General features: G+C 41.6%; 2 protein-coding genes across 19 annotated transcripts in view; both read right to left on the reverse strand.

The window, feature by feature from the left end:
- mybpc1 (myosin binding protein C1) overlaps nt 1-19710 on the reverse strand; it is a 28128-nt gene extending 8418 nt beyond the window's left edge. For 4 of the 18 annotated variants that reach the window (XM_030439485.1, XM_030439489.1, XM_030439475.1 and 1 more), the window contains exons 1-19: nt 19410-19706; nt 15619-15645; nt 13718-13789; nt 12333-12548; nt 11218-11265; nt 9202-9243; nt 8666-8707; nt 7894-8004; nt 7404-7552; nt 7208-7325; nt 7074-7122; nt 6359-6415; nt 5481-5489; nt 3269-3435; nt 3029-3161; nt 1256-1264; nt 909-1033; nt 686-791; nt 112-278 (exon numbers count right to left, since the gene is read on the reverse strand). In XM_030439485.1, the coding sequence (XP_030295345.1) occupies nt 112-278; nt 686-791; nt 909-1033; nt 1256-1264; nt 3029-3161; nt 3269-3435; nt 5481-5489; nt 6359-6415; nt 7074-7122; nt 7208-7325; nt 7404-7552; nt 7894-8004; nt 8666-8707; nt 9202-9243; nt 11218-11265; nt 12333-12548; nt 13718-13789; nt 15619-15645; nt 19410-19431 (1669 nt within the window). In that variant the 5' untranslated portion in view covers nt 19432-19706. Of the gene's footprint in view, nt 1-111; nt 279-685; nt 792-908; nt 1034-1255; nt 1265-3028; nt 3162-3268; nt 3436-5480; nt 5490-6358; nt 6416-7073; nt 7123-7207; nt 7326-7403; nt 7553-7893; nt 8005-8665; nt 8708-9201; nt 9244-11217; nt 11266-12332; nt 12549-13717; nt 13790-15618; nt 15646-19409 lie in introns of all 18 variants that reach the window. The other 14 variants (XM_030439488.1, XM_030439482.1, XM_030439494.1 and 11 more) reach the window with 11 other exon arrangements.
- Nucleotides 19711-23593: 3883 nt separating this feature from the next.
- On the reverse strand, nt 23594-26575 carry spi2 (Spi-2 proto-oncogene). Its single transcript, XM_030439498.1, has 5 exons — nt 26507-26575; nt 26334-26406; nt 26179-26246; nt 25921-26074; nt 23594-23973 (listed from the first exon to the last, which is right to left on the reverse strand). Exons 1-5 carry the CDS (start codon nt 26507-26509, stop codon nt 23666-23668), a joined length of 606 nt encoding a protein of 201 aa, XP_030295358.1. The 5' UTR covers nt 26510-26575; the 3' UTR covers nt 23594-23665.
- Between the last annotated feature and the right edge of the window lie 273 nt (nt 26576-26848).

A 26848-nucleotide genomic window follows, 5' to 3' on the forward strand; every position in this document is an offset into this window, starting at 1 on the left:
TAACAGTATTAGAAGGGTACAGAACAGAAAAGAGATGATTAATTAATATGAATCCCTTTGAAAAACATACAAACAAACATACATCATAAAAAGGCCAGAGACGCTACATACAGTCAACCTGTACGTGAGCCTCAGATGTGCCTCCAGAAGCCATGACGGAGTACGTTCCAGTGTCCTCCTTGGAGGCGTCATCAATCACCAAGAAGTGTTTTGTTCCTTCAGACTTAACTCGGTATCTGGAGCGCACTCCCGTTGGAACCTCAACGCCGTTCTTCATCCTGAAGCAGGAAGTAGTGTTTGAACCAACAGTTTGCAAAAGCTTAACATGAATGTATCATGGTTACATTAAAGGTGCCGTCAAGATAAATTGGAAAGCTTTATTACAGGGGCAAGGGTTAAATTAGATACAAGCACAGTGCATTGAAGTGCGCCTCGTACATAATCTAAACTCCAGTGGCCCAGAAGTTTGGTTTAAAACATGGATATTTCTGTTTTGTCTCTTAATTTCCTTTCCTTCTTTCACAACATTTTTAATAGTGGCTTCTTCTTTTGTTCGGCCTCACAGCAGTCTAGTTTGACTCGTAATGCAACCTCTGACACATAACTTTGTCCAGGCTTGAAGACGCTTGTAATCCCCTCAGCAAGTTATTAAAATATGAATCTTGAAATGCTTCTTGAGTCTCACCATTTGACCTGAGCACCTTCCTCTGACACCTCACACTCCAGCTCAATCCTCTCATTCACTGTGGTCTTCACAGGCTCAATACCTTTAACAATCTTGATTGGCAATTCTATAAGACAAGAGAGGGGAAGGAAACTGAACAAGGGCGGATAGCAAGGCATACTAACAAATCTGCTGTATGTCTGGTCACATACAGTGAACGAAGATGAACAGTTAATCGAGGTACCTTTGACAAACAGCTCTGTGGAGCATTTCTCATCTCCTGCAGCTACAGAATAGGCTGCGTCATCCATCATGGAGCAGTTGTTGATGACCATGATCCTTTGTGTGCCCTTATGCTCAAAGATATACCTAAACAGGAAGTCCATTAGTCACATCACTAATAACTGTGTGACAGACATATGTACAAGAATGGATAATAAGTAAAAGAAAGATAAAGTTTGAAATCTTTAAATCAAAATATGTTGACAAAGTAAATAACTGCAACATCATTGTTACACTCAACATGCAGGCGGGATCACACCAAAACTCTGACATGTAAAAAGGAAGAATCGACTAGATGGATGGACTTACTTCCTTTGACTAAAGTGCAGCAGCGGAGCCAGAATGGAGCCGGAGCACAGGGAGTTTACAGGAAGTGATAATGGCAGACAGGAAGAAACACCATGATATGACAGACAGATAAAGACAGAGAGACATCATGCTTGGAGGGGTATTCGTAGACGTCAACAGTTTCTAAAGAAAAAGTGAAGTCTTCGGACCAGGAAGCCCCAGAGAAAAACGGCACAGGCGACCAAAACCAGAAAACAGCAATAACCTCCCAGATGGCTTTAACTTTGCCTGGCTTTGAACAGGACATACTGTAGAGTTTACCTAGTTTAAATCCTCATATCTGTTTTTAACTTTTCTACAGCTTAATAAAACCTCTTAAATTAATATCTACATTTATTTGGATTGGGACACAGCAAACGCTGGCTGGGTGACATCAAGCCAAAAATGGTCCCTGTCTAATGCAAGAATTTCATGGTTAACGTGGTTAGAAGGACAGATTGACTTCAGGGCTTTCAGCCAGAAAGTCAGGTCAAGTAGTATAAAGAGCCACTGTCCCCACATTAAGGAGGACGTGATGGATTATTGGGTTGTTGGATGTTCGCACAACGGTCCCTCACGTCTCAGTGTTGCTGGGGAACATTTAATGAAGACATAAAAACATTTTATTACGCTTCAGTGGTTAATATGATCATCTTTTAAGTTGATACGGCACATTTGTTAACAAACAGTGGCTTATTCATGGCTCACAGTAAACAGATATGTAGCAACGTTAGCATTCACTTAGAGTCACGTTTCGGTCTCCACAAACTCCAGAGGAAGATGTCTGGCTCTTTTGCTGCTAACTGCTCCACTATGCTCACTTTTTTTTGGTAAAACGAAGCTGATGAGAGTAGTGGGACTGAACAAAGTTAAACATTGAAGTTGTGAGCCATTAAAAACAAAACAACTAGCTAAAAGATGCTAAAAAGCACTGTATGGTAGTGGGGGAACTCCTGGGAGTTACACATTTGGTTCATTGTCAAAACTGAATGTTAGTTGGAGCAGCTATAAAGTTTTAGCTTTTGAAAACAAAAAAAATCCCAAAGTGTGTCTTATGGATTTGAACTAAACTTAATCATGATGCCAACATAACAATAGCATTCCTGTTATTAAGGTTACTAATCATCTGTCTTTATCAACCTATAGTGCAGGATTTAGCAACCATTGTATTTGTTCCAAAGCCAGGCTTGGTTAAAGACCTGTGAAGGAGGTACCACCTTTTTCCTGTACAGAGGAGGACATACACAGTTAATAGCAATGAACAGTTGACATCATACACCGCATTTACACCCAATGTAGCTCTAGGGGCCTTGATATAAAGCCCTGTGAATTCATAATGTTCCTAATATGTGTGTGTGAGATTGATTAGAGCCACATTAGAGTCGAGAGATCGTCATTTGTTCACTAGCAATGGTTCACAGTAGAGTGGACTGATCTGGCTGTGGTGTGACTCTGTAGTGTTACACTAGAAATAATGTCTTACTAAACCTCTTTTTGGTTTAAATATATTTCTATGGGGGTATTTGTAAAACTGTAGCCCATGTGATTTGAGGACAATGAATCTTTGAGGTGTAAACCATGTGAACCATTGTGCTTTTGAGTGGCGACAGAATGAAAACACATATTACGAGAGAACTGGTACAGAAGAGTGATGGCACAAATCAAACGCCTTTGTTGAGAAACACGTTTCATTTGTGCAGAGTTGAAGGGGAGAGGACACAGAGGACAGACTGAAAGCAATATGTCATGACGTACTTGGGCGTGGGCCTGATTTCCTGTCCGTTCTTGTACCACTTCAGCTCAACTGTCGGGTCGGCCAGGTCGACCACCAAGCGGATCTTTCCACCTTTGTCCACCTGATACGCTGGTTCGAGTTTCTTTGCAAAGGCTTTGAAAAGTCAAGTCAGGAAAAATCATTAAAAGGTCAAGTTTATCTTCATACGACCAAGGCGGATGTGGCAACGCATCCAAAAGTTGCGAAAAACGCAGATTTACCTTCGCTTTTCTTCTCCTCTTTCGGCATCTTCTTCATCCTCTTCAGCAGACCCCTCAGATCCGTGATGCCGTACATAAAGGCAATCTTCTCATACTGATCTGGGCGGGCGTTCTTCAGGATCTCCCAGACATCGACCTCTGGGGCGTCATCCTGCTGTTTCACCTCCCTAACGGTGCCGGACACGAGTGACATTTGTGAGGGTCGGAGTCATAGACTGGTGTTTGCAACGTGTCCTAAGGAACTGCTCATTGATCTCCAGAACAGGAAACTCTCTGAGGCGTTGGTAGAGCCAGGAGAACACCCTTAAGCTTGATCATCAGTTTATTTAACTCGATTAAAGTTTTCCCTGGTTTGCACATCACATTTCCCTGCAGAGCGTTCCTCAGGACATGTCACACAAAGGGATGGGCATGATGAGCGGTCTATGTGTGTGTGGAGTCAAATGTTAACTGTGACAGAAGTGGAAGCACGATTAACACAAAACACAGCTGGCGTCCTCTAAATTTGCTTAGAAGTTGTGGACGGTTAATCGTGTCCGTGGATTTTTTGTCATGTGTGTACAGCAGGATTTCATCGGATATGTTCAGGATATAAACATGGCAGAAGGAGGACTTATAATTAGTGTAAATATCAGTAGGTGATTTGTTAATTTTAACGAGGGGGGGTGGCCCTACTTAGTAAGTAAGTAAAAACTATATGTGTAGCCATGTCTATTTTGCTGTATTTCACATGCAGTCTCTCTGTATGATCCTCCTGCTCTTCTGCAACTACACGTGTCTACTTGTAACTATTAGCTACAATATTGTACATAATTGGGAATATAGGGAAAAGGGAGTTTTATAGATCCAAGAACAAAGCCATCAATGCACAACACAGTTTGGCTACTGATCATCCAGATAAAGGTTCAGTGAATCACGTGGACAACCCTGAACTCTCTCTGCAACTTGGGAATGGAGGGATGCATTGTGAGCATTTAGCAAGGGGTTGCCAGGAACTTATCTATGAAAATGAAATGAATTGAATCTACAGGGAATGTAGATCCTCTCAAACAATGTTCCCACCCATAGATCTAATTCGGTTAAAACCTTCGATGCAACATCGTAGTGTTTCTAACATCTATCATACACATGTTTTTCTGGGGGAAGAAAGCGGTTGTGTTAGTTCTAAAATAAAAATAATAATGGTTATAAAATAGCTCTAAAAGGTCTCTATCTTGCACTGAACGATGAAAAGGGAAACACAAAGGGGTGCTGGATGAAGGAGAATTAAAGAATGGGTTCTTTTAGTTTGGACACGACGTGAAACAATCAGTGCTGTAGGGTTAAAACAGAACACAGGAGCAGACACAGAGCAATAAAGGAGAGATTTTTCTTTCCTATCTGGTGAGAAAAATGTGTCATTCAGCACATTTTAATGCCAAATGTTTACGTGTGTTGAAATGCAGCATGCAGGGATTCACGGGGGAAAACGGCAACAAAGATTTTAACGTCCGCGTAATGTTGCTCTCACAAACTGGCCCATCCCTTTGTTTGCTGTTGGTTTGAGTAATCACTTCAGAGATTGTTAGATGATGAAAGTGTCCCTATGAGACGTTAGATTTGTGAGATCCAAGTCAATAATGTCTCCCTGCACATGAGTTTTACCCATTAGTTTGTACAAAGACCATTCAATCAGCCATTCATAGACATTTTCCCAAATGTCTGAAAGGTTTGTAGGTGAATAGCATAAAAACAACATTATTCCATTCTACGTTTGTGTTTTCTCATCTGTTTATTTTCAGGCAATTATCAAGAAGGCTGAAATAAACATGGTGGTATTTGCCTTTATATTTCTTGAATTGAAATAAAATGACAATGTAGCGATAACACTATTTTTTGCTGCATCATTTCCCCGTGGCACTCCAGCACTTCATTAATCATTCAAAATGCTGTACTCCGCTTCATAACGGTGGCGTTCGGCTTCATGTCTCGATGAAGAGCCGTCACCCGAGTGTTTATGATGCCGGGTCCATTTCCATCATTAATGAGTGCTGACCGAGCGGTTAGTGATGCTGCCTTCAAATGAAGTGTTACCGTACTACAGGAGGCCAACACTCTTGCTCGTCCAATTCCTAGAGCTACACGTCATGCTGGGGACTCTACAGGATTATAGTACTCACCCGCAGTAAGGTCTAATCGTTCTAAAAACCTATGGGGGTTTTTCTCTACTAACCTTTGATTTCTGAATATGTAGGGGGAGAAGAAGAAGACAAGCCCACAATAAATGTGTAATTAAGCTGGTGAATGGTTTCACTGACTAGGACTATTTGTACTCACACTTAAACGCTGCACTCTATCATCTGAAATATGCATCATGGTGTTTATTTTGAGCTGCCAGAGCAGCTTTGGTGTAGCAGAGGTTTTCAAAACTGTGAGGCACAACTCCCAGAGGGGTGTCGGAGAGTTTAAAGGGGGCGTGGAGGGAGAGACTTTAAAATCCTTCAAGCGCGAATCCCACAATTTGCGTCAAAGTCTCTGTCAAATCTTACTTCACAGGTTTGATACTCATATTTTTAGATTCAATACGACTTGTACTTTCTGAGGATATAATTATTTATGATGCTCATTGCTCATAAAAGTCAATAAATCTGCACAGAAGTCAGAGAAAAAGGTCACTCTGCGTAGCTTCAGAACTTGCCTTAGAATCATATCGATTTTAGATTTTCTTCGGTGTAAAAGTAGTCCAGCGATAGCTGTCTGAATCTTAGTGGCTAAAACGAAAATAGGAATTGCTATTAGCCAATTCGGCATACTTTTAGTGTCAACACTGTCAACTATATGAGTCATGTCAGTTAACAGGGGTGTTGAGACAGCGCAGTTTGGCCAATTTCCTCTGAGGGGAGGCCCACAGTGTTAGACTTTGAAAACCTCTGGTAAAGCACTGTATCATCTGTTGATATGTATTTGCCACTCAAACAGTAGCCTAACATGAACCAGACTTATGGAAAGACTTGAAAGAAAGAAAAAAGAAGCATATCTAAAAGAATGAAAAGGGTTTATAAATTCTGAAAAAAGGACAAAATCCACTCAGGGTCGGGATGGGATTCTCACCTATGTTTAAGGAGACCACTAAAGTCAAGCTCCCCTGCATCGTCTTGTCCTTCACTGCTGTTGTTAACAAGGAGAGATTAATAAAGATCAGACTTGAATCGGTTACAAGGCACTAGAAAAACAATGCTAAAGGAGCAACACAAAGCAACGACTCTGACGCCAATCGATCTGTTAGCTTCGCGCTAACACACGATCGGTGCTTACACAGAAACCCTTTTCTTGTCTTTTTGCCGGATAAAAAGCTTGAGACAAGGTGTTTTGTGTAAGACACGTCCAGAGCGGTCCCAGGCAATATTGCCGCAGTGTTTCCGCAATGTTGAGGCAACATTACTGAGCGGCAACATGAAACTGGGATGCTTTGCGTTGCTTTCCAGATACATTGTTCGGAGGGAGATTTCTAAAATGCAAGCGTTGGCCTTCATTTACACATCGAGTCGGCTGGTTGATTTGTGATTACCTTTGAGAAAGGTTAATGACATTATTACAACCATCTTGTCACACTTCATATGTCATACGATAATATTACTTGAAGGTGAAATATTCATCGCACATGTTCTTTTCTTTACTTTTCAGGAGCATTCATTAGTGTAAATAATTTGTCAGAGAGCCTTGTTTCTGAAATGAATGCCAAGAAAGGGAAATACTGTACTGTAGCACCATGATTTCATAACTGTTGATTCCGTCACAATATCACCATGTCTTGTAGTATCATTACCTTCTTTTGAAAGCTGATCGAATATCAATACTCTGTGCCTGTTCAGCTTCTGCAAGACAGTAACGACACATAAGCTGGTCTCACTTCGTGGACATTTTGGAATTGACGTGATGCACTTTGACGCTTGAACCAACCTTTAACTTCCAAGTCAAAGGAACAGCTGTCAAACTTGTCCTTGTAGCTGACTTCACACCTGTAGTTTCCAGCATAGTTGTCTTTGGCCTTGATGATGTGCATTTCAAACGTGTGGATCTGCCAGAGGGTGATATATAAGAATTGGTAGAGTGGCTCCTCCATCAGTGTGTACTCACGTAGGCGTAGATACGGTACCTTGGTGAAACGGTCAAAGGTCTCCTTGAGCTGCAAGTGCTTTCCCGTCTTGCTGGCCAGATCCATCCATTTTCCTTTAAACCACTTGATAGTGGGTTTGCGGAGAAGATCTTTGGCCTCCACCTTGGCAACAAAGACGATGTCTCCGCCTTCAGAGACGAAAAACGGTAAGATCACAGAGAAAAAGCTCACTAATAAACACGTTATACCTTGAGAACACGTACCGAGATACAACATCCTAATTAGTGAGCTTTAGAGGTGCCTCTAGGAGTATATTGTTACCTTCAGACAGAGCCATGCTAGCTGTTTCCCTCTGTTTTTAGTCTTTGTGCTAAGCTAAGCTAACGGCTTCTGGCTCCAGCTGCATTTACCTCACACACATGACAGTGGTATCATTCTTCGCTTCTCTCAGCAAGAAAGCCAATAAGCGTATTTCCCCAAATGTCTTCAACCATCTTCAACTCCTCCTCTTTGTTGCGCTCTCACTCACCTACAGGGACAGTGGCACTTGAGGGTTTCTCTATCAGCAGCGTGGACAGTGGCGGGGTGTCAATAGGCTTTTCCAGGTCCTCCGGGGCCTGGCCCTCTCCCAACGACCACACTGATCAGTCAGGGGAAACACACACATCACACAGTGCTCTCCGTTGCCGTTGTGCAAGGAAAAATACAACAATACAGTAGAGGAAATTCATACACCTACCTTTCATCTCTGATCTGAAAGTTTAAGTCTGACCGAAGAAGAGTTATACGGACAGATAGACGGACACAGACACATTTTCTCACTCTCAGTCGTCTCACTTCGTACAGCAGCAGAATTTAAGCTTTTTGCGACATGGAAAGCATGAAAGAGACGGTATGAAACACGAAAAGGGCGTCTAATTTCCGGATGAGGGCGCCTTTAAGGGACATTTCTGCAAAATAAAAAGTAAAAACTCAGTGTGATTGTGAATTTCTTCATTCCCCTGCGGCTCCGGTCTTCTTTACAGTCGGAGGTCACTGCCATTACATTTTGATTTAATCCTTTATTCTAAGACAAATGAAAAGGACTGAATGCACCAAAATGTGGCGAGGAGGACAGGAGGATCTTTTTCACGTTGGGACAAATGAGCCTAAATTATGGAAAGCCGTTACAAATGCCTCCATTTGAACGGCCATGACGGAAAACAGGAAGCTGGTTGAGCCACAGTCTGATCGTGCTGATACCGGTCTAAATTGTGTGAGAAACAAAATGACCATAAGTCTTCTTTTGACTACTTTATTACCTGAGTCTTTTCTCCCCATGGCTGGCACAGGGACGCTATCATCTAAACAGAGGAGAGAGAAATTTACAGCATATTTTAATAAATATTACTGTAAAGTCCACTGAAGCAAGCACACACACACACACATAAAAAGCAAAAACTAGCAAGCAATTCTAGATCTACAAGCACTGATCCGAGGAATTCTGACTGAAAGGGTCTGATCAATACTTAGGGAAAACTGTTATGATCAGAATTCCAAATGTATGCACATAAATGGCAATTTATGTGAAACAGAAAACATGATCGTGTAACACGGAAAGTCTAATCAACTTAAAGAAGAAGAATTAATATTTTATGGTTATGTGTTAGCAAGGAAATTTTGAACATCTTGACGTTCCTCTGTTGGAAAGCTAACTCAAACACACAGGATTATCTACAGATAAACATGTCTCCAACATGTTTCCTACAATCAGATAGTGGGGAGATCTGATTTAGAGTAGCTACTGGTTTGGGCATAGGTACTAAAATGGCTGTAGGATTTAATAGAGGGATCTTACTAGGCAGCTCAATAGAGAGTTTCTTGAGTGAATTGGCATCTTCTGTGAAAAAAACAAAGTTATCATTGAAATTAATCAGGGGAAACTTGATGAATGTTGTGTTTACATCAGTGTGGGTTTTACTCGCTGCTGGATGTTTTCCATTAGAAAAGCTAAAGGGAAGCAGTTCTGGAATATAACCCAATGTACATCTGCCAAACCAACCATATATTCCTCATCTTTGAAGTCATTTATCTTGTAAAACTGAAATAAACAGAAACAGAACTGCATATATTTAACAAGGATATTTTCACAAGACAAAAGGGACATTTTTTAATGTCTGGCTTTGAGCGTTAAAAAACAGGTATGCCAAAACAAGACAAGACTTCTTCTATCCCCAACAAAGTTTGTGCCTAAATCTGACAACATTGACCATCCATGCTGCTAGTGTGGCTAAAAACAAACTGGTTTAATCATTAAAATTTTTCTAAATCAATAAATTATGTATAAAATATGTCTGTTATTAAAGCTAAAAAAAGAAACAAAAAAGACTTACTGGTTTTGCAAATTGGTTATTTTCCTACTGTACAGCAGCTTTATTTACTTTAGCTTTTTTAATGGAAACCATCCCAGATTGTCCCTCACAGAATCCCAAATGATTACATATAAGTGAAATTAAAATAGAACCAAGATCTTTTACAATGCTCTTACATTTTGGTAAATAAACTTATTTGCTGCCTTACCATGTTTTAGATTAGAAGAACAGTGGCTCTGTACTGTTGGTACAGTATTTAGCCTAGCTTAGCATGAGCTATAAGTGGAGAGGGAAAGTTAAATCTCTAAACTGTCTTTTTGAAATGAAATATTTAAATAACTCTGTTTGTAGCGCGAAGAAATATAATATGAGATACTGTGTTTTAACTAGAAAGCAGTGACATCACACAATGGTGAAAAACCTAGCTTACTCTTGATTGTATTGGACACTAACTTGGTAGCTAACAAGATAGAAGACGGTGATAATGTAAGTTTTTAAGTAACTTTATTTGATCTAGACTGAGGCTAGCTTATCTTCTGCTTCTGCATCAAGTCCTTAAGCTAGGCTAAATACGTGTATGTTGTCAAGGCAAAGAAATGAAATTTGTTTTGATATTAAGACAGCAAATAAGTAGATTATCACAAAAATGCCTGAGTATTTTACAGAAACAAAAGAAAGAAAGAAAGAAAGAGAGAAAGAAAGTGTATCCACATTAAAGGGAATACCAATGCCCAGAGAAGGTTTGAACACGTAACGTAAGCTAGGCTGGTTTGTTAGCATGATCTGTTAAGACTCAACAGCTAGAAATCAGAGCTAAATTTAACGATATCCTGTTAAATTTAATTAATCATTTGGCAATATATATTCAAAACTTGAGATTTATCAGCATTCCCTTTTAGTGGATTTTAAACAATATATTGGACATAACGTGGATGTGTATTAATATGCAAATACACATTACGAGACCATGTATTTATTTTGTATGCAGAATATATACATGTAAAATATAATTTTCACATCCATACCTTTATTTGAGATGAGTAAATAAAGGTTGATGCACTTGTGAGAACATTTTGCACGCATTTAGTACATGTATGTCAGTGGACAGACATACATCAGAATATTACAAGATTTGACATGAAAATACGTCTGAGAAAATGTTTAAACCATGTACCAACTGTGCAGATGTTTGAGCCGATGCCTGAACAGATAACGTTATGATGCAATTTATACACAAAAAACCCCCAAACTATTAGGTGAATTAAAAATTGTATTATTTTATTACTACCCCAGATCCTTATAAAAGCCACAATTTAGCTGACCAAATAAAAACCTGGCATACGATCAAACTGGAAACTTAAGAGTACTTTAGCGCTCTTCTCAAAATGTTCAAAGCACTCACAAGGTTTTTATGTGAGCTGATTTGAGTGCGCCAACATCCTCAAAGGATGAGATGAAAAGGACTAAATTAGGAAGTATTAAGGGTTGTTAAGGGTACCAACCTGCTTGGGGTGTAGGGGATGGGGTAGTGGCTGCAGCATCATCATCATCTGCAATAAAGTTGTCATTGACAAATAGACCGACCTATCAAAAAGCTCCAAGTCCATCATTGGCACGCCAACAAGGCCACCAATCACATGCGGGGGAAATGATTTGACTGAATGGAAGATAACATGCAGTTCTTTGGACACAAAGAAACCAAAATGTCAACCAATAATTTGGTTTGCGCTCTACAAGAATCTGACTACTGCATGTCTGAGAGATAAGACAGTGTGGGATCATGAAGGTTTTTGTGCTCATTGCCGCAAGCTTTTCAAGCTGCTGAAACAAAAGCACTGCAGCGTGCACACACACACAACCTTGAGGCAGAAGCTGCAACTCCTATCTTTAAGAAATGCTCATGACCAAGCCGAGCGAAAGCTTGAAATCCTACGTTACGTCAGCGAATCTCCGCTCGTCACCCGGGATGGACGGTGTCCCTGCGTCTACACAATGAAGATCAATTCGCTCCAACTCAACGGAAGATACCACATCGACAAAACTGATAAGAAAACCAGCCGACCGCCTTGTCAGCACTATATTTAGTGTATGTGTCTTTGATTTCGTCTGTTGCCTTGTTGTTCTGCTGACAAGTTCTCTAATATGGAATAAAGAATTGAGCTTGATGACTCACCTTACAAACAATTTGCATCACCTTGCCATTTCAGGATTGAATTATCTAAGTATTAGTCCTTTTTTATTAGTCCTTATTAGTCCTTATTTCTAATTTCACTGCACCTAGTATTACTGTGTCACTGCATGTCCCGCAGGTTTAACTTAATATTTCTTTAAAATCTGCATGCAATGTAGGAATTAGCGCACTGTTTTAAGAGCAAATGATAAATCAATGCATGGCTTCAATCAGTAAGAGTGAAGTCCATAGCATTCTTAGCGCTCAACCAAGAGTAAGTCTAGGTTTTATTAGATCGTGTACGCTGAGCTGCTGCAGTGTAAACTGAAATGACTAGTAAGACTTTCAGGGCTTGTGTCAGTAGCATTTTAAGTGGAGGAGCTAGAGGGGTAAACGTGCATTTTGAGAGAGAAATGGGACTGATTCATGTTTCAGAAGTATACTTACCAGTTGGTGGGGGAGAGCAAGGGACCTCTTCCTTAACAGTAGAGTTATCGGACTCTGCTTGCTCTTTTACCCCAACCCCACCAGTCTGTGGTTGGTTTGAGCCGTTCTCGACAGGGCTCGGCTCCTGAGCCACCACAGCCTGTGATGGCTCAGGCTCTGTAGGCTCTGGTTTCTTCCCATCAGTCTCTACTGGCTCTTTCCCCTCTGCTACCGCTTCTGTACAGCAGACAAAGCGCCAGGCTGGAGCAGCAAGCATGGAGCACAACTGCCGGCAGCCTCGCAAGACAATGCTTGCACAAACAAATTATAAATATCTAATGACCAGATAGCCAAAATCCTAATTGGCAACATTTGAGTGAAGGCAATAGAGTTCTGCAGGGACGATGTTTTTTGTAGGCTAACCCAGAAGTTAGCATCGCACTGGTTCCCTTGACAAAAAAATGACTCTGAGACGAGTGAACCGGCAATGCAAAAATGCTAACATATTTCCAGGTTTGAGGACTCATTCCTGCAGCACTCTATTTCAAACAAGATTAGGAGTCTATAACCACACTAGCAGCTCTGTGAGCCTTAGACCCAGTGATTCCTTTAACTAAATGCTAACACCAGCATGCTAACGTGCTGTGCGCACATGCTGATGTTTAGCAGGTATTTTTATGGAAGGAAATCCATCCGATGTTTAAATGTTTCAGTCAAAGTATTGGACCGACCGGCTGATACACCAACATTGCCCGTCCATGCAGCAAGTGTGGCTAGAAAACAACCCAAATCAATCATTAAAATTCAATTAAAATCGATATAGTATGTCCAAAATATGTCTATTATTAAAGCTAAAATGTGGTATGTTGTTTCATGTTTTGATCGTAGAGCATCTGGTCATTGCATATCTATATTGTAAAGTGATCAAGGAGGCAGGGATTTACTGATTCACACAGTGTGTAAATGATCTGATACCTTGTGCCATTAAATTTAGACAGCTGGCCTTTCACTAGAGCCAACAGTGTCAGTAAAACCCAGCTTTCCCAATCCCTTTGTACCTCCTGTATGATGACTTCATATGTCATACAGTTACACAAATACGAAGACAGGCACAGCACGAATTAGTGACAGCACCAAGCGTCAAGGCAAATGCATGTAGAGGAGTGCAGGCATGTGGATAGTGGGGTGGTGGTCTTACAGCTAACCTAATTTACTTCTCTGTGAACATACGGCGTGTCGAGCAGTCATACCTACAAACCAACAGTGCAGTTTCAGGCCTCTCAGAGTGAATTAAATGAAGAGAAAAACCGTGATGGCACACACCAAACGAACACGTGATGTGAGTGTGATGTGCAGAAGAATGACACATTCCTGGGAAAGTGAAAGGGGGCATCAGGGTTACCCACCTGGGGGTGGAGAAACCTCCAGGGAAATCTCAGGTAGGGGCAGGGCACCGTTACTGTCTGGGGCAACACTTTCTGAGCATGTGACAAAATTATAGTGGTGGATGGAACAGCTGCTTTATACAAGCACAAAGCTTCAGCATCTGCAATGCCTCTTTCAGTCTCGCACTCACACACACACAAGATCACACACACAAACGTGTACTGACTCACATATATACACACACTCACCTGCCTGCTTGTAGACAATCACACTTTATATCAATAAATACATTTGTTCTATTGTTACATTTGACCCAAAACAGACATACACACTGTTGTCCTGCTTATAAATGTAGGAAATGTGCTGTTAATATAACAAAATTAGGAATATGCAAGTTTCATTGAGATCAACAACTGATATGCACATTAATAAACTTAACATACGAAGTTAAAAATAGCGCCAAGGATAAAGCCGAATCATACTTCCATTAAGATGATGTGGTGGTTTTGCTGTAGGATTTACCCGTTGATTGTCGCAGCACCACCACAACACCCGCTGGAAGTGTCGTGCATTGTCAGGCAGTATTTTTACATTCATTATCATTCAAGTTGTTGTGTTATGATCTCTTTAAAATAAGGCGTGCTTACATTGGCAACGAGAAGGGTTGCACTGGAAATGGCTTTACTGGATCATAAAAAGCAAGCTACCTCTATTCTTTTATATCCACATATTGTGACACATGTTATGTTCGGTGTTGCCCAACACTGGACATCACAGCTCAGTCGACATAATAAAATGTTGGCATTTTATGTTTCTGCAAACCACGGATACCTTCAAATTTGCACATAGTTTATTAACATTTCTACAATTCGTGTTACAACCAGGTTTCATTACATGTATATGAGTTGACTTTCACTTCGGTAAGGCTGCCAAGCTAGAGACCGCTGTTCAAGACTGTGTATCAACATTTGAAAGCGTTCAACCACTGGATATTTTTAACGAGACGTCAGATTTTGATGTGCCATCAAAAGTAGGTTTTTTAAGACAAAACAAGATCTTTTCCTGACCAAGTGGCTTTTGAATCTTAACCTAACCAGATCATAAACACAACATAAAAAAAATTGCACCTAAAGAAAAGCAAAGTTGCAACATAAAATAATTGTGAACTCTCCACATATGTGTGTTTGCAGAAATGTATGTTTCCAAACTTTATTCTGCCGACTGGGAAATCATGAGCCAGTGCACCACACTCGAAACTGCCACTAAGATCTGACTGGTATTCTTAGAAAATATAAATCTGACAAATCATACATTTCAACAGGAACATTTTTAGTTGGACTCTAAAAAGTTGAGCTAACCACCGGCCAAGTTGGAGCCTCAAGATGCTGCGGCTCCAAGGTCAAACCCCAGCGCCGGCAAAAAGCCAAATGCATGCCAGCACCTTTCTCACATGGGGCGGCCGGGGCGTCAGCTGAATCAACAGTGAGGGATCAGCTGGCTGGAGAGAGGAATGTCAGAGATGCTGACAGCTTGGTCGACGCCACAGATAACTCTGAAGCACAGCAGCAACATCCATACTGCCGACTATTGGCTCCACATTTACACTCCTATGCGGCTTTGTTTGCAGATTCACGCCGACTTTGGAGCTGTGATCATCATGTTACATGTGTAGACAAACTCAGATTTGCCTTGTGTTTGTACATCTTGGTGCAAACAACAGTTGGTGTTCGATATGTACACTTCGACAGTGAGTGTCTCTGTCCCGAAGTGCAGAAACTGGTTTCCTGTTCCCTCGCTTTGTCCTACTTTTACTTGTGCAACTACGTTCGTTTTAAAGCAAAATATTGATGATTATATGTCTGTTCTTGTGCATACATTGTGTGAGGTGATAGGGGGAGATGAGATGTCGCCGTCCACTCACCTTCGGGCTGGCCATTTGGCGTCTCATCTAAAGAAGAAAAACAAAACATCACTGTCAAACATGACGAGATTTGAGATCTCTTGCTGCATGTCTTTAATGCACAGTTTACGCACATTGACGTATTTTGTTGAGCACTAAGCCATATTGTCTTTGCGTTGGATGACTGGCTCCTCATGCTTAGACACCATGTAGTCTTAACTGATTATGATGAAGGCCCCCATGACACACCATTTGTTTGCCCTCTGCCTTGTCTAGACTTATGAAACTAATGGTGGGGGAGGTTTAGTGACAGAAACATGTTTGGACACGACATTCAAAACCTGCAACAGGGCTCAATGCAGGGCCTCAACAGATCAAAGCATCCATACAAATCTTGGCGCGCAATGACGGGGTTCAAAAATTAACCTCTCTTGTTATTAGTGGGTTAGTGGAGTGCAAAGCCATGAGAGGTTGTCTTGTCCTCATGGGAGCTTCAGACTAGTCATGAACCATCTGCGGCTACGTGCCCTTTCAGTCTGGTCTCACCAAATGGCACAAGAATAACACGCCATTGTCTTGAGTCCTTTCGAGCGTTACTACAATGTATTTTTTTGGCTTTCCCGTGTTATTTTAGGCACAAATGTCATTGAGGAAAAAATGAGCTGACAAAATACAAAGAGCAGGAACGTCTGCACAGTGAGGTCTTTAGGTGGAAGTGATTGTCAAACAAGCACAGGACTTTCACCCAGGAGACCAATGCTTATGTTCTGTGTGAAACCTAAAGTAAGCGTTGGCTGATTTTCGCCGAGGCAGCATATTGTCATATGCGTAAGTTAAATACCAAGTACTTTTGTTGTCTCATCCTACGGTGTTAAATAACGAGCTTAAAATGTGAAGACATGACCCGCAAAATGTTCTTAAATGAAGCCATCTCATGAGATTGCATTGATCATGTGTTATGTGCATGAATTCAAACAGTCCATAGTCCAGTGGCAGAGGTTTTCATCTGTGATAAGTAAGGGAATAACTCTTAATCGTGAACATTTGGCATCCCATTGTTTCCCGAAATGGCTGAATATATGGACAATGCCTGCCTGATGTGTCTTTGAAATCCTTTGACATTACACGGCTGGTTTAAAGCTCTTCCTTTAGCATCTGTAGCTTTAGAAGAACATGTATTCCCTTCATAGAGAGTCTCCATTTCTCTCTATGACAGTCAATCTATGAATACTGCAGCCCTAATTCCATGTACAGTGCCTATCTCCATTGACTATGCACCATTTTTAACAGCCATTAACTCCCATCTCTTCTCGGCCTCTGATATTTCCCCGTTTGTAATGATTCCCTCTGAACATTCCTTGTCAAAATTAGCCGCACTCCGTCTCACGTCAAAACAATGTGTTGCTGGCCACAGGGCCACAATCCTGCAGGGTCACATCATGCACCCGAGAGTCGCGGCTCTGTCTCATCAGCATTGAGATAATGAGAGTGGAGAAAGGTTTTGTTTTACCTCTGAGGACTCCCAGTGCAGCTGACAGGGCTGCAGGTATTTTCAGCTGTCGCCCCTGCTGGCGTGCAGACAGAAGGGCTTGTAGAGGCTCCGACGTGAGCTAAACTGTTGGCAGCTTCATTTTTCCTAACATAGACCTTTATTGGTTTTATAAATATGAGCCTACATTAATGATGCTGTTTGCTCTTGTTGTGGTTCCTTGTTTTTAGTCATTCTGGTGAGACGGGGACTTTAATTAGGGACTTTAATGAGACTTTAAGTGTCTGATGAGAGATGAGAGCTCTACAGGGGTGGCAATTAGCTGCCGACAGGCCTTCCCCCTTTATCTTACCAAGGGTCTGATTTATGAGGTGGTATTCTGTATCACAAAGCCACAGTGTCAGAGGACAGTGCCCAGGGAGAGTGATGAGCCTCAGTGACAGTAAATATCATGAGGTGAAGACATGGGTTTGTCCACGACTGAAACCCCAAGCTGATTGGCGGCGAGGACAGTGCGGTAAGGGCTCAGGGCACACGGTCAGAGATTTGGTGGTGGGGTGTCTGACCTTTGAGTGATCCATCCTGAAGAGAGGGAGACGTCTGTTTTGGTTTGAGGCAAAGAAGAGGAGGAGGGGGCTTTGGAGGGAGATGGCAGGGAACAAGGGATGGGGATTAAAAGTGCACTCATTCTGAACTATTCCAGGGACAAGAATCCCCGTCCCAAGAGATCTGCGGGCGACTCTGCCAGCCCGTCATTTCTAGTTCAGACTTTTTAAAGGCTCGAGAGCGGGGTGTCTAAAACAACAGCGCTGGCTTCCTCCTCCTCAGCTGTTCAGACTCATTTAAAGAACAATACTTTTCTACCCTCATTTATCTGCTGCTCAGGGCTATGCAGCTATTTATGGGTAGTGTCGGTAGCAGACTGGAATCTGCTGCCTCTATTTCCCTACAGCTTTGTCTCTGAGGGGATCAGCAATGTTTATGGCAGTGGATCAACAGTGTGGAGGCAACTGTACACTATCGACAGGGCAAAGGTGCTGTTGATAAAGGCCAAGATGAAGCTCACATAATTTGCAATCTCCAACCACATCCGACTACTGACGACCTGACATGAGATTGGGATAAAATTAGCATCTAAGGAACTGGGATTATGCATCTTGCAGCTGGTTGTGAAAATCCTGTTCAGGGTATTTCCCAAAGTACATCCATGCCAATGAAAGATGGAACAAGTCTTGGAAATGTAAAGTTCACTGTCCAAACGGCATGGGAAAGTACATTTTTATCCAATGGTCTTTCCTTAGATCCTCGGTTTGACACATGGAAAAACTACTGAAGAAACTGAAATAAGACCATCAGAGCAGGCATACCCCTTCCAGCTCAGACAAGTAATAGATGCCTTGAGTACAGATAATTCTGTGGTTCGACTATGTGTCGGTACCCACTGCAGACAGATCAATTCTCCCCTGGGGGATGATGAGTTTATTAAAAACTTGTAACAGCTCTCATCAGGAAGGCTTCCAAGTTCCAAACAAAATGTTCTGTTTCCTCTACATGGTCATGTCTGGGTTGACGGCAGACCCCCAAAGAGCTGAGCTAATGGGGAGGGTGGGAGTAATACCATATCGTAATGACAGACAAGAGCGGATTAAGAGGGAATGTTGATGGAGATGGTGGTGCAGATGAGTGACGTTATGGTGTGGAAGAGAGAGGGACGGGTAAAAATGTTGTGAGGATATGGAGTTGACTCAAGCAGAGGGGGGTAGGTTTGAGGGGTCCACATTGGCCAAGCCTACCCCCATCAGTCATCAGGATCATAAACACAATCAGGTTATTATTTATCCACAAACAGCCCCGCCCGATTTGCAACATCCCTCTCAGGTCTTTACTCGTGTCTGAAGAGACGCTCAGCAACATTCCTCCACCGGGCTTCATCATCGCGTCTGGATCAAACAGAACAATCCAGTATGCCAATCCCCCGGCAACAATGGTATCTGTTCACAAACCTCAAATCTTCTCTTACCCCCGGATGGTAGAAACAGGCATGCATAAGTAATACAATACCAATGTCAAAGTCACTTTGAGGATTCCTATGAACAAGCTGGCAGACGAGCCATCAAGTGATGGAGCTCCCTGTTGCAAGTATCAACTAGCTCTCAAGAGACAACAGGACCAAAACAGAGATCTAAGCATGTAAAACAAGCCAGTCATAGAAAAAGACAACGCATAACGAGCATTTTTGCAGTGCAGCAGACTTGTTTTGGATCTTTTTGTGTGGCTGCTTCAGGCAACATGCTAATCGCATCCTCACTATCAACACTCCTACCTTTCTTTGTGGGCTCTGGCATCTTGAGCCTCGTCCCAGAAACAAAGCCTCAAAGGAGTCAAAAGGTGCAGGTAGGTAGTTAGGTAGGTGCCTTCACAGTGATGTGACTCTACAGGAGGCCAGGTAAGATGTGGTGGCCCTCTCGACCAAGGAGGGAGAGAGATGATGATAGGACAGTAGAAGAACAAAAACACCTCTGGGATCCCTCGGACCAGAGTGATGGGAGATGAGGAGGGCACAGGGATACGGTTTGGAAATCTCAGTGGGGGAGGAGAGGATGACCAGGGACAGATCCAGGAGGGACAGGCTTTCAGGCCTTATATAGAGGGGTGGCATGCTCCTCCTCTCTGTAGTGGACAGTGCAGCTCTGCCCTACACCTACTGTTGCATCACTGTCGCCTACCCAATGGTTGCTGTGCCAGAGTTTTAGATAAGTAGAGGCAAGTAAATGTGATGTTAACAGAAGTGACATTGTTATAGTTCTGAGACTTTGGCTTCAGGACCAGTTAATTAGTTTTGTATTAGGAGTTTTTCAAGGAGGTCTGCAGAGCCCAGATTTTTCACACATCCCACAAAATTTCAACATTATATATCTGGTTATCCTTGTGACATAATTCAAAGTGGCCTGTTTCATTTTCTGCAATATGCCTCTTTGCTTGCTTGCTTGTTATATTGCGAGACTGGTGTCACATTCAGCGGAGTCCATTAAAGGTAGGAAAGGTGATTCTGGAGAAAAACAGTTGATTGTTGAGTCTCATTCCCAGGTCTTACAATACTGATGCACTGAGTCGATATACAGCCTGAAATTCTAAGGGACCTGGAAGTGAGACTCAACAATAAGTCAATCTTTCTCCAGAATCACTTTCCCTACCTTTCCCTACCACTTTCCGATTCAGAAATTCAAACATATTTTTTGTTGGAGTGCTGAGGATGAATTTAGGAGTCTCAGCCTGAAGAAAGAAGCAGCTCTGTAGTCTGTTGATACTTCAATGAATGCTTATGTATTGCCAGACGGCAGCAGAACAACCTGCTTTGCTGGCTTGTTATTATGACATTTCAAGGTATTGTTGTCTGTTTCAGCTTAAGTGCAACACAATTAATAATACTGAGCAACCAAAATGGGCTTAAATGTAACCTCGGTGTATCCACCCCAAAACTTTTTTGTCATCTTGGTTATCAATCTGACATAGCTGCAAATAGCTGCATTACCTCATTGCCATGCATCCTGCAAACAGCTGTGCTTAAAAAAAGAAAAACAGTATTAAAAATAGCAAACATTCTGTCTTTCTTTTGTTTGTTTCCAAAACAAATGCTGCGCCAGCAGATCGAGATCTTTATGGCAGGAGGCAGTGTTTTTTCCACATGGGTTGCCAAAATAACAAAAAAGTTCCTTGTAGCTGCCTTAAGTAGCTACCAGTTGCTGGCTAGCTTATTTTTGCATAGAGATTATGACCATCAGTAAAACTACAATGTATACATTTTAAACTTTTTCTACAGACTGAATATTTGTGTAAATGAATGAAAAAGTGGCTCGTAAGTGGATTTTTGCCAAAGTTTGACGGAGCCAGGCTAGCTATTTCCAAATTTCCAGGCTTAATGCTAAGCTAAAATAACTGGATGCCGGCTGCAGCTTCAAGTTACCAATTGTTACATGACAGTGATATCAATCTCCTTATCAATTTCACAGCAAGAGAGCAACAAAGCAAAAAAGCAACAAAGCATAATGCCCCACATTTCAGAGTATTCATTTAAGACTACATTTGTTATTACTTCCATGTTCACCGCTCAGTATCTGGGCGAGGTTGTCATCCAGGCATCAGTGGTGAGTATCCTTAATTCAGAAGTAGGTGAAACAGGTGGATCCTGGGAAATCAGGATGTGGGATATATAAGGGAGAGGTGTCATCATTGTCACATGTCTGAGGCTGATGTAATACTCTCCGACAAGCCCACAAGTTATGCAGCCTATTCAGAGAATCTGTAGATTTATCATAAAAGAAAAGTTTGGGATTACATGCAGCGACTTGATGCCAGACGCCAGATATCAGTTTAATCCAGGGGGAATGCTGTCCAAGAACAGCCGGCCTTCCAACCTGGCAAATAAATACTGGGGAGATGCCTGGGCAGTGGTTATGTGGCCTATACTTAGAAAGCTGTTGTAAACCTTGACATTTGACATGTGTATCTGACATGAAAAGAGGGTTTCGCTGTGAATTATTTCATTGATGTGGCTGCTTTAGTCCTAATGAATCTTTTTAGCACGTCAAGCACAGGTGATAAATCAGACGTGGTCTCTGATAAGGTCGTTAAGATTAAACAACGAGGCTGAAAGCTGCCGGATTTACGAGCAACAATAAGCTTGGTGCTTTTTTAACCGACGACACGCTGAAGAGACTTCACGTGTACTGTTGCAAACTCCTGCAAGGGAATCTTAACAGCATCATAACCACTTGAGCATGTTTATGGTCTCGACATGAAAGTGCACTTAAAACATGCACATTTAATTCCTCGGATAACCAAACTGGACAGTCAAAACGAGGCACAGCTCTATTTTTGGGGTGCTGTATACTGTCTGTGCGCTGGAATGCATCTTAAATCGACTGTACAATCATAGCATGCGGGAAGTGCTTCAAAATGAGTCACTGTCTTGTCAAAACTGGACATATGCTGCAAGGCGACACATATCATATGATGTGGAAGCTTTTAATGAAGAACATGCTCTTTCCCTAAATGACTGTTTTGGTAATTCAGCGCAAAGTATGTGGCCTTTCTTGGTAACAGACACTCATAGCCTCAGTTAGCCCATTTATAACCTGGAGTGGGCTCCAGCAGTAAATACTAGGCTTAGGGAAGTATCATGTGGGTCCGCTACAAAGAGCACAAAACCATTTGGTATTGAGAGTCCACATCACAGAGGCGATTTAGCCATGAGGTCACACAGCACAGGAAAGGAAAAGAGAAGAAGCTGGAGGCGGTGAGATGGACTACACTGACACCCTCTGGTTCCTAACAGCCACCAGAAACAATTACAGGAAGGGAACACGTGCACATACACATCAGGTGAAGAGGCATATTAGGCTGCAGCATGACCCCTGTCTCTCCGGGGAAAGCGTTGTAATGATAACGTTGTTGCAGTTAGATTATAAATATTTGATGATCAAGATAACTCATGACTCTGAACTGACAGACGGTTAGAGGATTAGAGGAAACGCTTAAGATGACCAGGCCAGGTGTTGCAATATATGTGGAAATGTACAGCATTGTGTTCCACATTTTGATCGGCAGCGGTTTTCAGATGGTCAGTCGAACTGCACACATGGATTAATTGCAGGTTCACGCCATGCCCAACGGGAGTTAGGCAATTACGATGGAAACCAGCACAAGAAAAGGAAAGGCAGCTGCTACAAAGAGCTGTAAAAAGCAGCTGGTGGTAATGTAACAACAGCTTAAATCTCTCACAATCATACAGGTCGGAGGAGTGTGGTGGTCAGCTTTGCAGACTTGAAAAAAGAAAAATGTTTTAATTATGTGGCCATATAAAAGCAGGTTGTACTGAATCAAAAAGATGGCTGAAGACATGCTACAGGCTATGAGGAGTTTTATATCAAAATTCCTCTCCACATTGGCAACGTGTCCTATTAGTCTCAATCAAACATACAATTGTTTCAGTTTGCTATTGTCGACTTAAAACTGGTGATTAACTTTCACAGGTTGAAATCCTGCATTCATAATTCTACTTGAGTACAGTTTAGTGGGTTAAAATAAAAGCGACATTTAAAACAAATTGCAGCTCATTTTGTATTTTCTGTCTTGATAATTCAGTGCTTATCGCACTGCCGTTTGTTTCTCTCTTAGTCCGAGCAGGTTTAACAAGCATCAATAATTCATCACCTGACTTGTTATTCATACTGATTCTTATCTTTTACCTCATCAGCTTGTGCATCGCTGGTGACCTCCACCTCCTTGGGACTACAGGTATGTCCGGTGCATTAAATGTACTGTGCATTATTCAATAAACTACAATTAAATGTAATTTAATTGAATATCATATCATTGAATATGATAAAAACGCTGACACCGCTGTAAGAGTAAAATATGTTTTCTTTATATCTTTTTAATTATTTACACCACAAACTAAATGCATGTACTGACGTAAAGAAAACTCAGTGGTCACACAGTTAAGACTTCTGGGTTTGAAAAAAAAAAGGAGTACATTTAGAGTTTAACATAAAATGATACACAAAATCTAGTCCACATTTATGGATCTCCTCGATGACACTTCTGCAGTAGCACCAGGGTGTCCCAGCCGAACTGGTAGGTGAGCTTCTTCTTCACCTTGAAGATCTCTCCGGACCGGGCGTAGTTCCGGAGGGCGCGGGACATCTTCTGGTAGGTCATGGGCCTCTTGTTGCCCTTTCTCTGGCCCCAGAGTGCCGCCACCTGGTCCTTGTTGGTGGAGGAGAAGCGGAAGATGCCGGCGGCGGCTGCCACCCAGGACACACAGTGGGCCATGTTTGGATCCTCCAACATCTCGAACAGGAAGTGGTAGAGTCGCACCTTTCTACCTGCAACCACAACGTTTTATATCAAAGTCCATACAGCAAGCGTTAGTTCAAAGGTAATAAAGTGATTTTATTACATTATTATATTAATAAACATTTTTATGACATGTCTTTTGTTACTTGTAAGAAAGATACTTGTTCAGGAATGTAAATAAAAGCTTTATAAGTTCTTACAAAGTTTCGTAACAGCGTTAAAAACATTTATTGAGTTTAACTAGTTTACAGGTGAGACTTCAGATTAGGGAATTAGTTCCTTATTAGCATGGATATTAGTAACATATTGGCACTTCGAATGCCCTTGTCTGCAAGACCATGTTCTACCATTACTTGTCCATTTATTAAGAGTGTTCCCTCAATATCCTCCTGATCAATGCTTATTGATGAGAAGTGAGTATTTCTAAGTCCTGTATCGTAGGCAACTGGACGTGTTTCAGTTTCTTGAAGACGTTTCACCGCTCATCCAAGAGGCTTCTTTAGTTTTAACTAACTGAAGGGGAGTTGCAGGCTTTTACACTCTGTGTGGGAGTGTCCTTATAGGGTCGTTAAGGACACGTGTACCAAACAAAGTCAATATTGTACTAAAATGTATGCTAATAAGCAACAAGTGAATGGTTTAACTGTCCACCCGAAGATAAAGTGTTAACCACTTCCCCATTTAATGTTAAAACTTTACTAAGCTGCTTTTGGCTTTAGTAAGGTTAGTACAAACGTTGTCAAACACATATTAACCAATTTAATATAATGAAAATTACCAAGTTACCACCCCTATAACTTTAACTTTATCTTTTAGGATTGTGTGTGTCTTGCTGATGGTTGTTTAGTGTGATGTTCAAAGTGATCAATGGTCAGAGGCCTCCCCCGTTTAAAGGGTTCATAACATTGTATTCAATAATGGGTATTTAGAGCGACCACCAGAAGGGAACTGATGTCACACCCTGTCCAGTTTGCCTCATGGGACTTTATTTCAGAGAAACTTTGTATGGCAGTGAACAGAGAGAGACAAATAGTTTTTTTTTTATCCCGTTTGAATTGTGGCATGAATCACACATATGATGTTTCTCAATTAAAAAGATCACTTTTCAAGTTGAGTCTTGAAAAAATGTTACAGCTAAGAGGCTGTGCACTGTGAATGTCAAATAAACATATAATAAATAAATAACTGTCGTCAGCTGTATTATCCAATCAAGGCAAAGGCTGACCAAAACATTTTGTGCATAATAAAGGAGTTATGAACCCTAACGAGGCATTTTTCTCACTCTTAAGCTTGGTTGACTGCTAATAAATGCACAAAGAAGCATGTACTAAGTTTAATTAAGCAACAAAAAGTCTTCTTAAAGGTTTACAGTTGACATAAAAGTTTAATTAGTTGAATTCAATACATGTTTGTAATGTAAATAAAAAGGCTCGCAAGGCTTTTATTAACATTCTTAGCATTTATAAAGTGCTAACAGGTTTCTTATCATTGTCAAACAATAAACATATTTATGATGCTATCATTAACACATAATGAATATAAATAAGCACTTTATAAGGTCTTATAAAAGCCCTGTTATCTATAAAGGAGGGCTGATTCAAGGGACCTCGATATAAAGCGTCACCAAGCAAACCTTAAATGGCAAGATAAAAAACTTGACGGTGATTTAGGGACTATAACAGCAGCTGTGCCGCAGTAAAGTAGATTATGCTGGTTACGGTTAATTATTTCCTTAAATACACCAATTCCCAGAAATCTCTTCACTGATGGACTGCCATTTGTGGTGATAAAGCTGTAAACACTGCGGTTATCTGATAGATATGTAAAAGCAGCTATTGAGCTAAGCCATGCACAGCTCCATTGTTTTTTTACAGTAAGGGGAAGGTCTCCTATTTGCTCTCTTGGCATTATTTCCCCCAGGCCACTAGCAACCGAGGCAATAACAGTGTTTAGTGACCAGAAAAAGGAGAACTCACCACTCCCCGCTACTGTGGCCGGGCGTTTGGTTGGCAGTCTTGTTGATACAAAGTCTGGCAGTGACCCACGCTCACACAATGATGGTGTTGTGTTTTGGCTCAGAGCTGGAGGGGCGTCGTGTGCCAGCGAAGGCTGAAGAGCAGGTTTGATGTTCTGTGATGAAAGACATGATGGGGAAACAGATTGCATAACACTGAGCAGCTTTAAAAGGCAGAGTTATGAGCGTCTTTTGTGGAGAGAAAAAAGAAAAAGCTTACAGGTGGCTCGTAGTACGTCCAGCAGTGCTGATGTGATTGTTCCTCTGCAGTCCAGTACACCTTGTCCACTGTGGAAAAGGAAAAAACAAGAAAAAAGGGCTGAAACACTGAGATCAAATCAGTCGTAAGAAATATTATAATTAACATCTTCTTACCATTTTCTCTGTTGTTTTGTTTGTAGTACTCCTCGAGGAACTCTAAGATCACCTCCAAGTCAGTTTGAGTCTCCTGGAAGGATAAAGAGAAATCATTCAAAATCAGCCTTGAAAAATGCAGAATCTAAATGTTCTGCCTTGAAGGTGTTTTTAGGAAGGAGTCTGCCCTTTACCATCACCGTTGCGGCTGATTCTGATGCAGCTCAGTCCTTTCTCTTAGGGAGAATTTCGCAAAACTGACTTTGAGATACTCAAGTACCCAGACTCTTATTATACCCCCCACAGGAACAGGCTTTCTGCATAACACCAGACGTTTTCTATAACCCAGGCGCACAGGAACAATGACCACCATCCCGCAAAGCCCCAACAACAGCACCAGTCAACCCATCAACAAAGCCTCCCAGCACTGACCACATCCTCCCCGCTGAACCAGATAAGACCTGGGCCTGGAGGCAGCATCGACAAAATGCTCTCTTTTCAGGAAAAACACACTTGCTGCCATATTTTTCCTCACA

This window comes from Sparus aurata, chromosome 14, assembly GCF_900880675.1.
Source record: "Sparus aurata chromosome 14, fSpaAur1.1, whole genome shotgun sequence".
Taxonomy (NCBI): Eukaryota; Metazoa; Chordata; class Actinopteri; order Spariformes; family Sparidae; genus Sparus; species Sparus aurata.